The sequence below is a fragment of the Scophthalmus maximus genome, chromosome 8 (genome assembly GCF_022379125.1).
Source record: "Scophthalmus maximus strain ysfricsl-2021 chromosome 8, ASM2237912v1, whole genome shotgun sequence".
NCBI classification, from domain to species: Eukaryota; Metazoa; Chordata; class Actinopteri; order Pleuronectiformes; family Scophthalmidae; genus Scophthalmus; species Scophthalmus maximus.
The window spans coordinates 21,732,962-21,749,613 of record NC_061522.1 but is presented as its reverse complement, the minus strand read 5'-3'; the positions used below and the strand labels follow the sequence as shown (position 1 = coordinate 21,749,613).

The following is a 16,652-nucleotide window of genomic DNA, read 5'->3' as shown; positions in this document are numbered from 1 at the left end:
CTACATATTTAAACATTTGACACATTTTACCAGACAACATCCTTTGTATTAAATAGTTTTATTTTCAAGAGCAATGTACAAATTGCAAACAAATGTAAACAGATCTGCCAGAAGCATCTGGCGAGAATAAACTACAAAAGCTTGAAACAATAATATAAAACAAATAAATTTGTGTCAACGTCTTCCCCAGCAACAACCACCTACCTCCAACTAGTCTAGATATTATGGAGAAGCACTGCCGTGCACTGACTGAATGAGACATGTCTTCACAGGTTGAATATCCAGAAACCCACATTCATTCTGTCCTTTAAACAACTGATGACAAAGGCATTCAAAATTAATTCTCATCTATGAGCACTGTCAGTTCGTTTTTTTAAAAACATTTCACACAAGGCTAGGCTCAGAATAAGCTCATCAGTGTCATATCATATTCAGAAAACTGCCTTGAGTCACTCAAAACACTGCATCAATAAAACAAATCTGAAACAAAACCAATAAATAGGGTCAATCAATGCTAATACTCGATTCTTCAATTGCTATAACTCTGTAAAAAACACATTAAGGTAACTGATGCTCCTGACAAACTATCTAAAATCTAAACAGAACATCCATTTATAAAGAGGTAATAAATCAAACCTAAGCCGAGGCGACTTGACTGACATGGTCTGACGCTGCAGTAACACCTCAGACAGCCTGGCATCCGCTCTCCTCTCCTGCTCCGGCCTGCTCTCGAAACCCCAACTATTTCAAACTTTGTCAAATCACGTCCTCACATGAGCTCTTTAAAAAAAAGGACACAAGAATAAAGTCTAGCTTCTGAGATGCAGCCCCTACCATATGCTGTTAAATGGTACACACAACTTGACGTCAGACAGATGCAGACAGACTATCTATGATGGAGCATCTTCAGAGAGACGACTGACATCGGAGACAGGCTGAACAGGAACAGAGGTGGAGGAGGCGGGGTTTTTTAGGCTGACAGGCATTTTGACAGCAATGGCTTATAGAGGGGGGGTTGAAGAAAGCGTGCAAGCTCAGGGCGGGCAGGAGGGGAAAACCGCTAAACGCACAATATATCCAAGGGATTCACCTGATGACGACATGAGGGATGATACAGGAAGTGGTTTGGGAGACTGCAGACCTGTGATGGGTTTAGGCAAGGGATGGAGGAGACAGGGTGGGGGGCAGCCAGGGTGACTGCAGGCCACCCGGTGGGTCTGGAGGAATTACAAGCTGCTCCGCTCAGAGAGGGGGGGAGTGGCAGCAGATACGGCCCTCCACCTCCTCCCTGTTTGGGGAAGAATGGAGACAGCAGGCGTGGCTTTCGACTCTTCAGTCTTTCCGTACCCTCCTCTTTCTCACAGCTTGTTTGTGGTTCTCCTCGCCGGCATCTCCGCCCTCCTTCTCCTGTGGTCCAGAAGAAAAAGACAAACAGATTTGATGGATGAGACATCGACATCATTCTGGCATTTGCCACCAGTCTTGCATTATTATTAACTTCAGTGTAGAGTCAGTCACAATTTCATAAAATTATATTTTGAAAAGACTGGATGTTCAGGGACTCACTGCTCATTTTTCACTAGGACAAGGACACGGTGTCAGACGTGAGACAGTCTAAACAGAGAGGACAGGCTGAGCGCAAGTGGGACAATATCAATGACTGAATTATTTCATGTGACACAAGGTGATATTGGCGAAAATCTTCAGGCCTCTCACGCAGAATATATCCCCGAAACCCACATTAATTATTAGTTAAGGTCAAATTGTTTTTTATATCTAGTAGCACTGTGGAGCCATTTTGTGTGCGGGTCCTCGTTTCGTTTGTCTCCATCACATGGAACACATTCCTACCAATAATCTCACACTAAATCCTCTCATCTCAACAGGTCTGGACTTAAAATACATAAAACACTGATTGCAGGGCTCCAGACTAACTTTTTCTTCTAGTAGCATTGTAGCCCCTCGATGAAAATTTAAGGGGCACAAGCAGAAAATTTAGGGGCACACCTTAAATCGGCCTCCAACGCAATTATCCACATTTTCATCCAATTTAACTGTATTACTGATAAATACTTTGGTAATGAATAGACAATTTACAGAAATTATAATCTGCTGTTCTATTTTAAGTTCACAATGTCACAATTTAATTGAATTGAATAAACAAAAAGTGTCAATGGTTATATTTTGCCATTGTTGAGTGAGATGGTAGCAGGGATTAATGCAAAAAATAAATAAATAACAATGATTGATTGAAAGTCATTTTCCCATAGGTTTTCATATACACACCTTTGATCCTCAATGCCTTCTAAATAAGTGAAATTATGATTTTTAAGCAACACCCCACACATTGCTGCTGTTCTGTAATGCCTCCGCGACCGCACCCACATCTGGTCTGTCAAGACTTCGGAACAGGCCGGTGAGGTGCGATGCTTGGAGTGGAGGGGCGGTGAGGAGAGGGGCGACAACGAGACATGTGGTCTGGACGGGGCCGGTGAAAGGGATTAATGAATGCGCCGTTCCGGTTAAGCTGCACCAGACGTGACCCTGAAGTATTTGATCAGCAGCCATGATAAGAGCTGTTTGGATACTCTAAATGCAGAGGAAGGGGCTTCAATGCTTCCTTTCCTATCTCCTTTAGCATTGGGTACACTGGAGCTTCCCTATGTGAGAGTAAGGAGATATAGTCACCCCACAATTCATTGCTGCAGTGATACCATGCACGGACGTTAACGATTCAATCTGAAGAAGAAGTAGCAGAGCATGAATATGACCCAGAAGAGACGCACGTCATCATGTCAGTTACTGTTACATATGAATCATTAACATCCGATGCCACGCGGTGGTAATACACTGAAACATGCTGATGGAGCTGCTGCGTTTTTTGTAGTTCATCTTTGGAAATTTGTAGTTTCACCACGGCAGACGCCCGTCAATAACATCCGCCATCACGTGATGACGTGGTATAGGGAAAGTCGGGTCGGATTCTCTGAGCAGCGCTGTCGGTTTTCCTTATGTCCTATCAGTACTCCTTTACACCTTTCCTTGACCTCATGACGTTTTCCACTGAGTAGATAAGAATAGTAGATAGGAAGGACAATTCAACCTCACCCACGGAGGGCAAGTCGGGAGATCCATTCACGCGCGTAATCCGGGCATCGCCCCATCGCCTACACTGATCCCATGCATGGCCTCTCTTGAATCTAATTGACAGCAATCGTAGAGACTTCGAACTTTAATTCCTGCTTAGACGCGAAGACGCACCGACGAGTGTAGTTGACATGACCCCCGCAGTTGACTAATCACTCCCAGACTCTGCCCCCTCTCACACACATTGGTCTACACTGGCGGAGTGCAGACTCGCTCCCTCGTTTTTGTTTTTAATGAAAAAAACAAGAAATAATAGGTTGGAATAGTTTTTTTCAGTTGTAACTGTAACCTGTAACTTCTACTTTACCTTAGTTCCTGCAAACATTAAGCTTAATGAAAGTATCAAGCTCAAATACATAAGTATGCTAAGCCAGAGGAATATTAGATCATTTTAAAGATCAAGGTTAAGTGGAATAAAGAGAATTAAGACCAAGCAACACCAACCTCATCTTCTAATGTTCTCTCTGGAGCTTTGCTTTCCTCTTCTCCTTCCTCCTCCTCCTCCTCCTCCCCTTCTTCATCATCATCCCCCTCTAGATTGTCCCCTCCCACATCTGCATCTTCCTCCTCCTCCTCCTCCTCCTCCTCCTCAGCATCTTCTGTTGCTGTAGAGCAGAGTAAAGGTCAAGGCAGTGAGGATCAAGAAATATGAACTACAACAATGTGACAGTACATTTCTGTGGAAAGTACAGCAGAAGACATCTGACCTGCAGCTTCTGCGGCCTCAGAGACTTTGTCTTCCTCATCTGCCGCTGCCTCCTCTTCTTCCTCTTCCTCATCTTCCTCCTCTTCTACATCAGCCTGGGGCACATCCACCTTCTTGTACACATAGTCATCTTCTGATTTCTGGGACAGAGAAGATTTAGAGGGATTTCTGGTGAACATCAGCATTAAAACGGCTCAGAAATATACAATAAAATAAATTTCACAATGGGTTCACCATACCTTTGGCCAGCAGAATAGCACAGTCAGTCCTATGGGCAATCCTACTGTCAGTACGTAGACCACCCAGAGCCATGGTCGTTCCTCGGCGGCCTCCAGGAGCTGAGCGAAAATCCCCGGCTAGTGGACCAGAAAAGCAAAGGTAGTGAGCGTTTGGGAGCTTTTCCCTCACAGTTACTGATGTCTCGGTGGTAAATTATATGAACATAATTCAAATTTTTAATACATGTGCTGTATCCCTGACAAAACATCCCACTGACCTCGTTAGCACTGGCCACTAGTTTCTTCAGGCCCCAGCTGTCGGAGGCCCAGCGGTCGGCCACCTCCTTGTGAGACGTGATGATGAAGTTGTCAAAGTAGATATCTGAGGTCATAGACCACAACTCCAAGCCCAGGGCATAGAACGGTGCCATCCTGAATGGCTGCAGATCCTCGAAATAGTCCGGGTTATCAATCTTACGCGGCTTCCAGATTCCCTTGGGAGATGACGAACAATATCAAGGAGGCAAATGGAAGGAAAAGAGCATTAGATTTTGGTTTTGGTTTTCAGCACAATCATGCATGTGCATGTGTGTATAACACAGCAGGCAAACAGTGCCCTCTCTGAATGCTGCACATGATTATTCATGTGTCCATGTTTGACTCTTCTGGATCTATACACAACAACCGTTACTTGATAGTAGAGCTGCAACAGTTAATCGGTTCATCTATTAAGTTATTTGCCAACTATTTTGAAATCAATTAATCGGTTCAAGTAATTTTTATGAAAAAATATTTTAAAATTCTCTGATTTCAGCTTCTTAAATGTGAATATTTTCTGGTTTCTTTGCTCCTCTATGACAGTGAACTTAATATCTTTACCAAAACATCATCTTGGGGTTGGAGAAACATGATCGACATTTTTCACCATTTTAAGGATCAAACAACTAATCGATTAATCAAGAAAATAATCGACAGATTAATCGATAATGAAAATAATCATCAGTTGCCGTCGTTACTTGATAGTTGGGGTTGTCCACCAGTGGGGCTTTCCACTTGCCCTTGTACTGAGGGTTGTTGATCATGGGGCGCTTCCACTCCCCGCAGCCAGGGGCAGTCTCACAGGCTGGGTTAGGAATCTGTGGAGCCTCCCACTCCCCATCCATTTCCTCATCCCTGCACACCGGAGAGAACACAGCAGAGGAGACCAGTCAGGCTGAATTATTTCTTCATAATTGAACAACAACAACTCTAAGGCTGGTTGTGTGTTTTTTTTTGTGTGGAACTGTTGTGAATGAGCATATTTACCAGTCTTCTGGTTTCTCAGCATTAGGGTCAGCGACAAACTCTGGTTCGTCATCCAGCCAGCCCTCGGGCTTCAAGGCATCAGGGTCCTCAATCTTAGCAGGTGCATCCTCATCCCTGAGACACACACATCAGCGTTTGCTTTTGTTGTTGAAGCCATTACATTTTAAACATGTTAAAAATGAAATCAAATGTGTCCCATCTATGAGTGTGGATGTTGGCGGTCACCAGTCATCAGGCTTGACGGCCTCGGGGTCAGGGATCTTGGCCCTCTCATCCCAGTCCTCAGGCTTGGAGTCGTTTTGATCATCCATCTCTTTGGGAGGGTTGACTGGAGGAACCACATCGTGCAGCAAGTTCCCACGGCTCACACTGGACTGATCGATGAACATCTCGTAGCTGTTGTCTGGGTTCAGGACTGACAGGGAAGGAGAGAAAAGGCAGAATTTGAGAATATGTAAAAACAACAACAACAGGACAGAAAACACACCTGCAAGTAGTTTTTTTCTAAAATGAGGTAAACAGGTAATGCATAGCAACAACGCTAACCTACATACCCAAAGTATAGAGGTGAGTCTTCTTGTCAGTGTAGAACTTCTTGAGGTCGACGTCGGCCCTCTTGGCGTGCTTCTCCTCAGTGTCTTTGTTCAGCGGATTCTGGTGGCGAAAGATGAAGTGCAGCTTGTAGTCCTCGCCACATTTGTCGGGTCCAAACATGATGGTGTATGGTGTACGGTCATGGAAATCCTCCTACAGAGCAAAAAACATAGTGTGAGCCAAGAATTCTCATCCTATTCTATTTAAGTCACGATCGAGGGTAAAAAAAATAGTAAGGCACAGTTAAATATGTATACTAACCAGACTGGAATCGCCAGTGTCTGAGAGCAGTTTGATGTATGCTCCGCCACAGTCAATACCATCCTGGAAATTCACCTCATACCTACAGTCAGAGCATTACAAAATAGTTCAACAGGACCCGATCATCGATAGCTAGTTTTATTACCTGTAAAGCGAAAATAACAGTACTTTTCCTGGCGGCATCTGGTGATAAAGTTGCAAACCGCAACCAACTGAGCACCAGACAGGGTGTCAATTATGAAATTCAACACGCGTATTCTGGACCGTTTTCTGCAACCGTATTTAATGCTGCGTTCTATTACACCTCGAAACTTGGACCCCCGAAGTCGGGGTGGTGATTTTTTTCCTACCTCCCGAGTCTCAGTGGAACGCAGCACAACACAACATAGCGAACATGGCGACCTACACAGAGGTGGGGTCCCCCTAATGTTACTATATTTTACTCATTCAAAGTTGATGAAAAAACATTGGTTCTTTGTTGCAGGTGATTACACACTGTAGCTTTAAATATCCAATAACCAGGAAGAGTCCACTAGCATGAACAAAGACTAGACACGATGAATCGCATGTTTGAACTCACTGTAGCACCAGAGGCTTATCCTGGAAGACAAAGGCTTTGTTCAGCCTTGCGGCAATGGCGTGGTGTTTGGCTCGGGACTTGAGCACCAGACCCTGGTCTCCGGGAACCTTGTTCTCCTTCAGCATCTCCACAGCCCACTTCCCTACAGGCGGAGAGGAGAGGGTCGGACAGGTAACAACCTGGGTTTCATATACATGCACATGGCACAGCTATCATGACCATGGGTTACGATGAAATTTTACTTCTTCATTTACAACTACTACTTCATCTTAACTCCTGGCATGTATGGTTGCAGACAATCTGCTCACTTTAGTGTAGTCAACAGAAGTCCACAAACACTTTTTGCGTCTCCAGCTGAGGTGCCGTGACTTCATTTATCAGCAATTGTGCTGCCAAGTACAGTTTTGTTTTAACCAACAGGACCGATGGCCAAAACTATAAAAATAAGACCCATGGTTTTAAATAGCTATCTTATTTGCACACATTAGGTGTATATTGGCGAAGCAAGAAAATAGCAACAAACCATCATATTTGGCGATGTCATCATCTGTGTCCCCTTTCATCGTCTTTGACAGCTGCCATCTGTAAAGACCATCATCACAACACACTGAGCTTCCAGGCAAGAAAAGGTAACCGCACACAAACTTGCTTTTGACCACTGTTTTTGTAAGTTTATCCTGGTTACTCAACACCATTCGAGGCTCATGTGTGCCAGCGTGCATAAAACAATCACAATGTTTTTGTTTTTTTAGCATCATGTTGTGGTAAATTTCTTCAGCAATACCTGTCCAGCAATCCATCATCAAAAGTCTCTGCAAAGTACACATCTCCGGTTGGGACAGGAGTCATGTATGTTACCTGGGGAACAATAATTAGATATTAATACACAGGAAACCATTTCTCCACTAATAACAGAGCTTACCAACAATTGTCACGGTTTGATCCACTAAAATCTATTCCATTAATTGCACTTATGACCTGTGCTTGACATGTCACCCATTCCTAACCTGGAAGGAGACATTTTCATCCGTTTCAGTCTTGCCCGCCTTCCCATTTGCTGTGTCCTGGTCATCTGTCTCATCAAACTGCTCTTCGTCCATCACTGTTGCCTCCTCCTCCTCCTCCTCCTCCTCCTCCTTCCCTGCCATCAGAACCTTCAAATCCTCGTCCAAGTCCATAGCTTCATCGACGTCTGCGACATCAGCCTCTGACGGCTTCTCCTGGGCCACCACTACCACTGCCAAAGCCAGGGAGGACATGAGCAACACGCGCCACATCCAACCCCTGTCCAGCTTCATCTGTTGGGGGTAAACAGAGTGAGATTACAAGTGACCATGGTGTGAAACGCTGAGTGGGGGAGGGGAGAGATTTGGGGAAGGACGGGGGGTATCAATGATGAAACTAGAGAACAAATTTATTTTAAATCTGCTAAATCTCTCTAAAACAGATTCCATCTTGCAATGTACCTCTCCACCTGTACCCCTTAAATATATAGCATACATTATAGGGGTCAACCGATATGGCTTTTCCCGGGCCGTTACCGATTATTACTAAATTAAGAGCCCGATAACCAATATTTGAAACCGATTTTTGTCTGCAGTAAAAAAGTGTCAAAAGGCGTTAACATTTATAATAACACAAACCCTTAACACAAAACTTTGTTCTAATGCCTTAAAGCATATGTTCAATTCACAGAACTTTTTAACATGACCTTAAGTGCAGGGAGCTATGAGCAGCATTATTATGAAGCTGAACAAACAAAAAAACATGGACGGGACATTGCTAAAGTCCAGAGAGGAGTGAAATCGGCGGCATCAGAGCCAAAGTAGGACATTTTAAAATGAAAGTATCTTATCGGCCGATAAATAGCTATAATAACACATTCCCTATTCTTCCCTGCAAATCTTAACTAATTCAAAATTGTCACATATTGTTCACGCACAAGATTACACACACACACACACACACACAACCAAACACACACACTGTGTCCTAATAACCCCAAATCCATTCGAAACCCTTGAGACAACCTGCTGAATAATGGTACATTTAAGAGGACAGTTTCAGTGACCTCCTATTGATCAGGCCACACCTGCTCACTCTTGTTGTGAGCAGCAGGAAATGAAAAGCATCTGGGCAGACAGCACAGAAGCACATTTTCCTCAATTCCTAAATAGCTTTGATTCCCACAGACATTGTCCTGTTTGCCAACATCACAGCTTGGGAGGATCAAAGGGATTCAAAGGAGAAAATAGATTCTGGTGGGAGAATACACAAAACCTGGTTAGACTCAGAAGCTCGATGCAGTTGTTAAAATCAACCTAATGTCCCGAAAGTAGGATCCTTTTTTTCCTTCTGGAGAACGGAATTCGGTCAAGATATTAAGTGGTCACAATCATATTAGAGGAGGAGGTGGTGGTTCTCAACCAGCAACACTTGGAGCCAGCTCGGTGTCGATCTATTGTAACCAATTACTTTTATTTGAGTCCATGAAAGAGTCAGCCGCTCTCTGGCACAGTACTTCACGAAGGTGTCAGCAACTTTGACATGAACAGGGACGACCTCTACAGTGAAATGAACTCTTCACAGCCAAACTCTTTCCTGGCTGAATGCCCCAAACCCCACAGCGTGTCCATTAAGTAATGAACTGAGCCAACAGGTCACAACACAAGGTGAATAGTTCAATTTCAGATCAAATGTAAAAAAAAAAAATGCTGATTATACACCGACAAAAAAGAAATGTGAGGCTCATACGCTCATTTAGACACAACACACAGGTAACCTTGAATGAATGAATATTTCCTGATATCATTTCAACAGAAATATCTGTAAGGTCTCTCTCCCCGGTGCCACTGAACAGCCCCCAGGCCAACCTCCATCACGACAAGCACATCACTAGATCACTTCTCCACAATGTGTCCTGCTAAGAGCAAGCATGCCCCCTTATCCGACTTAGCAAACAGAATATCGGCTATTGTGTCTGGGGTTGTCGGCTACACGGCCAACTCCGGTTCCCCCTTTCAGCCCCCTGTCCTCCTCTTGGACACAGTTACGTTGCAGATCTGCGGCAGCATCCCCTGGCCAGCCTGTGGTCGACACCACACCTCGCCGAAAGGCGCCTATTTCCCTCGAATCCGCCGGTAAGAGAACCCGTTCCCCGAGGAGGTGAGGGGACGGGGCCGTGGAGCCAACATGGCTGCCCCGGCGAACACTGCGCTGTCCGAACACTGCAGGACAGACACCCTTAGCACAACACGAGCGCTGCTAACAAACAGCCAGGCTTGAGCGAATAGCTGTGCATACTGTTTGAACGTATTTCGGTGTTGAAATTCAATCGAAAAAATATAAATCGTAAGTAACGGCTCAGAGAAAATATCTTTTTAGACTGCCGAAATTACTGGATTGCAACCGTTAGCTTGCTAATAAATTAGCAATTGTGATATCGCACAGGGAGGGATGGAGAGAAGGAATGAGCACACACGAACAAACCTTGCGCCTTTTTGTTACTTGCGAAGAAGAAGAAGAAGAAGAAGAAGAAGAAGAAGAAGAAGAAAGAAATACAATAAACACCCGCGTTGAAAAAAACCGAGGGGAAGTATCCCGAGACGACAACCAAAAGCCCCCGTGTTCGGCTGGGAAACACTCGGCAGTCGCCCGGAGGAGTTGGTGGACCGCAGCTGACAGCTTGGCCCGGATAAGATAACGGTTCGCCGCCGAGTGCGAACGACTCTCTGCCAGTGAGCATGCGCACTTCGGCCAGCTGGAGAGCGGGACTGGTGCCTTCACGTACCGCCGTCACGGTGACCAACGATGGGTGAGGAGATCGACGCCGGTGACCGCGGGAAGTGAACCGGTGGAGAAGTCGATGACACAATATTATCTTTATTCACATGTGGTAGATATATCAGATTAAAGCTTAACGCCCGTGCAGTCACACCACCTGTGGTCTATCTGACAGCGATCCAGGAGGCTGTTGAGGCGTGTATTCTGGAGCTCCTCTCTCAGCGGGACAAGTCAGGGAACATGATTTGAGTTACGTCAATTTATTCAAAATTCCTCTAAAAAAAAAAAAAAAATAGGTTGCCAATATTAACAACTAGAAAAATTGCAAATTACCAGTTTACAATGAGGCTGAATGTATCAGAGACTCATGCACCTCATGCACTCTGCACCATCGTTTCAAAGTAAAAGCTTATTATCATGAAACGAAACAGTAATAATACTACGTGAACACGATACGGACGTAGATCTGGATCATAATAAAAAGGCACAAGCAGGTTAACATAACCTCCATTTCACAGCTGTTAACAAGACCAAATGAAACATATAATAGAGTGTTGCAGGGTAAACGTATTTTTTTGTACACAAACCCGGAAGTTATCACTATCCTGCTTCCGTCCACAAAAAATCTAATTGTATTTTTCTGTAACAATAATCTATTTTTTTCTACTGTGAGACGACAGAGCCAGAGTTGCAAAAAAAAAAAGTGACTTTGTTTGCGGGTTTTACAACACGTTCAGAAATTCTGCGATTCTGCTTTTACAGTTTTACTTTGACTTGTGTTATGCACTTCCGGGGTAGAGTTCAGGAAATATCGACGGCGGTCCCACGCTTGTCGGAGCCGTTTCAGAAGTGAATTAAAGTATTATATCGCCGCTGCAGCCGCACAAACCCCCGCAGAATGAAGGACACTCCTCTGTCCAACTGTGAGCGGGACTTCCTGCTTCAAGCCATCGAGGAGAAGAAGGTGGGCTGGTTTCTGTGCATGTCCCGTGTTTCCCCGTTGATCCTGTGACGCCTCTGATACTTTCATCAGATCACACAGAGGATGGACGCTTCGAAGGGGAATGAAGTCGATTGTTCTTGTCTTTTCTTGTCGGTGTTTAGAGTTTAGACAGTGGCTCATGGGCTCCTGTTTTTTGTCTTTTACACTGAACCTGTCCTGCAGCGCCTGGACGGACGGCAGACCTATGACTACAGGAAGATAAAGATCACGTTCGGCACAGACTATGGATGTTGCTTTGTGGATCTGGGGAAAACCAGGTGAACCAAGGACCAGATGATCTTTTAGAAAACTGACACTTTTTAAACTTTTTTTGTTTTGTTTTTGTATGCAGTGTCACATTTGCTTTTTTTATTTTAATTTGTTCGAAAGAAAAAAAGAAAGTGAGCACTCTGCATTCCAAAATCATGTGAGAATAAAGTGATTTGATTAACAACAGTATTAATGGAGTATCAATGTGCTGCACCGTACAGGGTCATGGCTCAGGTGTCCTGTGAACTTATCGCACCGAAAGAGAATCGACCAAATGAGGGAATCATGTTCTTCAACATCGAGCTGTCGCCCATGGCGTCACCAGCGTTCGAACAGGGCAGGTGAGGAACATTACACCAGATCATGCTGACGGTGAATATGTAGAGTGTTCCCTCCTGATTCCTGGTAACATTTCTCTTCACTCTCTGTTTTTTGTTGAGATGTGCTGTTTGAGAGGTGTATTTTGTCTGGTTTAGTTAATGGAAGCGGTTAGTGGAGGGAGCGTAAATCATCTGTGGGGTTTTTTCCTTTCTCTACAGACAGTCAGAGTTATCAGTGAAGCTGAACAGGCAGTTGGAGAGATGCTTGAGGAACTCCAAGTGCATTGACACAGAGTCCCTGTGTGTCGTGTCTGGAGAAAAGGTACACAGAAACACACACACACACACACACACACACACACAAAGGGGAGAAAAAAAAAGCATATCCTCGGTGATGATTGTGTGCGCTCAGGTGTGGCAGATCAGAGTGGATGTTCACATGCTGAATCATGATGGGAACCTGATGGACGCTGCCAGCATCGCCGCCATCACCGCTCTGTGCCACTTCAGACGGCCTGATGTCGGCATCCAGGGAGATGAGGTCACAGTGGTGAGTCGGCAAAAGCCGCCACAGGTGGTGTCTCTGCTTCACTGGGAATTTTGCCTGTTGGTGCAAACACCAAAACTGCTCCATCGTGTGACTGTACTGGTGGGAACTTGCAGTGGAACCACAGATAACTAGTGATGAATCTTGAACACTGCTTTGTCATTGCTTTTCATGCTTTTATATGGCAGGGGATGGCGAAGCTGTTTTCTTTCCTCAGACATTGTTTGTCCTACACTTTGTTGGTTGTAACTGTCTATTTATTCTGCTCCATCAGTACAGTCCAGAGGAGAGAGAACCGATTCCTCTCAGTATCTATCACATGCCCATCAGTGTCAGCTTCTCCTTCTTCCAGCAAGGGTAAGGTGCCACATTCTTTTCTTCAGACAATTTCAATTCCACACGTGTCCACACCTGTCACAAAAAGACAGTCAGTGTAACTATAGCTATATACACCCTACCCTCTTATAGTTAGGGGAGTCATTCAGTAATCCACTGGAAATTGGAGGAATGTTTTTCCTCCCCACTTTCCTTACTAAACATTGTTCTCTGACGGCCCAGCCACTGTGGGCAAGATGAGAGAAAGATGTGTTTATACACTGATCTGAGTTGCCTTCAGTTAACAGCCAACAGCAGTGTGTGCTTTGTGAATGTTGTTTAGCCCTGCGTTTAATCTCTCCCAACATTTACAGGCAGCTCTATCTCTATCAGTGGAGGATGTTGGGGTGTATGTAGCCTTAAAAAAGGGCATATGTGCAGAACTTGGAGCGGAAAATAGTCTGCTTCCAACTATTTTTTTGGGGGGGTTGAAATAATGATTAATCATTTAGTTTGAAAGAATTACAATAATTCGTGAATTTTTCAGAACATATCTGCTGGTGGACCCCTGTGAGCGGGAGGAGCGGGTGATGGACGGCTTGCTGATGATTGCCATGAACAAACACAGAGAAATCTGTTCCATCCAGTCCAGCGGGGGCATCATGCTGCTGAAGGACCAGGTGAATAGACTGACTCTTACGGTTATACATATTAGTTGCAGTCATGACGATCAGTTGTGTTCAAGATGGGATAAGTAATTGTATGTTTTTACAAATTTACAAAAGCTCTCCAAAACACTCTTTGTGTTTGACTTTGGTGTTAAAGGTAATGAGGTGCAGCAAAATTGCCAGTGTCAAAGTGTCTGAAATCACAGAGCTTGTGGGCAAAGCCCTGGAAAATGACAAGAAAGTCAGGTGAGAATTTGCAATATGTATTGTATTTATTGATACTAAAGTATAAAGCTCTGGACTCACTGGTTTAGAGGATAATGGCTCTGAATTTTTAATTTTTTTATAGGAAGGCCGGCGGTAGGTGTGGTTTTGCTGAGTCTTTACCTCAGGAACGAATCACAGCTCTGAAAATGGACAAGACTCCGGTGGAGATGATGGACGTAACAGAAAGAGCCAATGACATTGTCCAGAAAGCCGGGGTCCCACCTCAGACGTATCCTGAACTGAGCCTGAATAACAGTTGCATGAACCACGAAAATGTGTCATTAGCCCTTTATCCCCCCCTGATGCTTTGCCATACAGTATCCACTGTTGCTCCTTAATCGAACATACCAGTGTAGCATCCCCAGTGGTGCCCGTCCCAGGATTGGGGCAGGTGGGGCAGGGGCTGCAGAACACCTGGGGCCTGGAGGAGGATGAGGAAGTGGAAGAGGAGGAGAGTGACATCAGTGGTGAAGAACAGGAGGGAAAAGTAACACAAATGGAAGAGGAAAAGTATGAAAAGGAAGAGAGCAGAGGGGGTAAATTTTATTTATTTATTTTACCACATTAGTTACGTTACAGCTTTAATGAGATCTCACAAAGGTTTTGCAGGATCTGGCAAAAGTCCTCTCCTTCCATGTCCCTTCCAGGGCTCCGTGAGTATGTTTTGTTTTGAATAACATGAAACTATAAACTGGGAATTTGTTGTTGTTTGGTAGATGTGGTTGAAATATCTGACAGTGAAGAGGAGGAAGTGGTCATACTTCATCCAGAGACACCCAACAAAGCTAAGTAAGTGAACCAATTGTCTTTTTATGTTGAGAGAGAGAGAGAGAGAGAGAGAGAGAGAGAGAGAGAGAGAGAGAGAGAGAGAGAGAGAGAGAGAGAGAGAGAGAGAGAGAGAGAGAGAGAGAGAGAGAGAGAGAGAGAGAGAGAGAGAGAGAGAGAGAGAGAGAGAGAGAGAGAGAGAGAGAGAGAGAGAGAGCGCCACTGCTCTCAACCAGGCAGTCCACACTACCTAACATGCATTACAATATGGCTAGTAATGCTATTAAAACAAGGGTATTTCGCACCTGTTACACGAGAGGTTACATCAGTGAGACTACTTCATACACGTCAACTCATTTACGCCGACATCACCCTGTGTGTCAATATGTGGAACTAGTTGGAAACAAGGAGCATTCAGTCAGCCATTCAACTGATTCAAAAAGGGAAAACAAATAACTGCGGCGTTTGGTTCAACGGATTCCTGCTTTGCATAATAAGACATAATCCCAAACAGAGAGCCAACTGTCCGAAGCACCATGGAGCTGTCTGCTCTGACCGCAGACGGCTTCACGTCAAGGCTACACAAAGCTACAAAGCTAACGGCACAGTACCTCACCGCACAGCCTTACTTGTCTGTGAACGTCTGCACTGCAGGTGACATGGTCACGTCAAGCAGATCTGTGCTGTGTAGCTACAGAAAGTGTGGACATTCTCATCTTTCTTCTGAAAAAAACTTAAGTTCCTTAAGAGTTCCATAAATAAACACATTTCTTTTGTACTTTTCTTTTATTTGTATTTGTTCTTTACTACTACAATAATACACTTTAAAAAAATAAATAGATATGCTTTTGTTTTGTATGCTGCTAAGAAGACAACCCAGAAGACGGGTCATTGTTCAAAGTCAAAAAACATTTAACATTATTATGTTATTTTAAATATCAAGGACATTTCTCTGGCATTTCTCCTTTTTTGCGCGTACCGAACCGTAACACCACTGTATCTTATCAAACCGAACTGTGAATTTTGTGAACCGTTACACCCCTAATAGATTTTATTTTTTATAAATGTCTTCATACTTTCAGAAATACAGGATTCAGTTCGCACCAGAAGGGGGCAGCATCATCCAAGAAAGGACAGAAAAAATGAATTATGGCACCAGTTGTGCTGATTGTGTTCACATCGCTTGATGTGCTGCAGTGGCAGACAAAACAACACCTCCTCATGATGAAGATGATCCTGGTTTCAAATGATTCTGCTGTAGCAGATAACTGGACTCAAGGAGAGATCACAGTGCAGAAACAATTTTTAATGTGATGGGCTGGATTGTTAATGTGAGAGTTTGAATTTGACCTCTGTTGGGAGATGGTGGATCGGTTCAAAATAAATTTTCACCTACAAATGTAGAGAATGTGATTTCTTATATATTGGCTTTTAGTTTTTTGTTTTTATGATGAAGCAATGTAAAGAGTACATTGTTTTTGTTGTATGAGTAAAGGATATATTCTCCACCTCAGTTGGTATCAAACTTTTCAGTTACATTTGTCAAGTGGTATATTTGGTAAGAAAAGTGAAGTCTGTGATGCTGATTATGTTTCACGATAATAAAGAAAATAAATAAATCTTGTTTTTTGTAACCTTTTCTTCTTTTAAATTAAACATTAAAGAAAGTAATTTTGTATGGACATTTTTTTTCTCTATGACGTGTCTATGGTGCCGAAAAGCACAACGTGCGGCTGTAAAGACAAATATAGAGTAAAAGATAGACCGTCCTTCCTGATGTCCACAGCTGAATATCAAGAAATGTATAATATGATAATTTAACATGCATTTTCCCCAAAGCGATCTACTCGTTAGTACACATGTATTTATTTTACTGTTGAGTAAAATGAATTCTTGCTCCCTGTTACATAGTGAGCAACGTGTC

General features: G+C 43.7%; 2 protein-coding genes across 8 annotated transcripts; one reads left to right on the top strand and one right to left on the bottom strand.

Moving 5' to 3' along the window:
- Positions 1-42: 42 nt before the first annotated feature.
- clgn (calmegin) lies at positions 43-10,625 on the bottom strand. Of its 6 annotated transcripts, XM_035636481.2 has the most exons (16): positions 9,865-10,106; positions 7,819-8,109; positions 7,596-7,669; positions 7,335-7,393; positions 6,812-6,953; positions 6,232-6,313; positions 5,931-6,123; positions 5,602-5,791; positions 5,377-5,490; positions 5,088-5,244; positions 4,350-4,565; positions 4,093-4,209; positions 3,855-3,993; positions 3,592-3,752; positions 1,567-1,614; positions 43-1,407 (listed from the first exon to the last, which is right to left on the bottom strand). In XM_035636481.2, the coding sequence occupies exons 1-15, from the start codon at positions 9,883-9,885 to the stop codon at positions 1,570-1,572; spliced, it is 2,001 nt and encodes a 666-aa protein (XP_035492374.1). In that variant the 5' UTR covers positions 9,886-10,106; the 3' UTR covers positions 43-1,407; positions 1,567-1,569. The 6 variants fall into 6 exon arrangements, with proteins under 6 accessions (XP_035492374.1, XP_035492372.1, XP_035492370.1 ...); XM_035636479.2 differs by lacking the exons at positions 1,567-1,614; positions 9,865-10,106 and adding an exon at positions 10,602-10,625; XM_035636477.2 differs by lacking the exons at positions 1,567-1,614; positions 9,865-10,106 and adding an exon at positions 10,301-10,567.
- exosc9 (exosome component 9) lies at positions 9,429-16,347 on the top strand. 2 transcript variants are annotated; one of them, XM_035636484.2, is made up of 12 exons: positions 9,429-9,483; positions 11,760-11,854; positions 12,068-12,187; positions 12,386-12,488; positions 12,579-12,716; positions 12,988-13,070; positions 13,576-13,708; positions 13,854-13,942; positions 14,046-14,192; positions 14,315-14,499; positions 14,680-14,752; positions 15,811-16,347. In XM_035636484.2, the coding sequence occupies exons 3-12, from the start codon at positions 12,072-12,074 to the stop codon at positions 15,872-15,874; spliced, it is 1,131 nt and encodes a 376-aa protein (XP_035492377.2). In that variant the 5' UTR covers positions 9,429-9,483; positions 11,760-11,854; positions 12,068-12,071; the 3' UTR covers positions 15,875-16,347. The 2 variants fall into 2 exon arrangements, with proteins under 2 accessions (XP_035492377.2, XP_035492376.2); XM_035636483.2 differs by lacking the exon at positions 9,429-9,483 and adding an exon at positions 10,811-11,558.
- Positions 16,348-16,652: the final 305 nt, after the last annotated feature.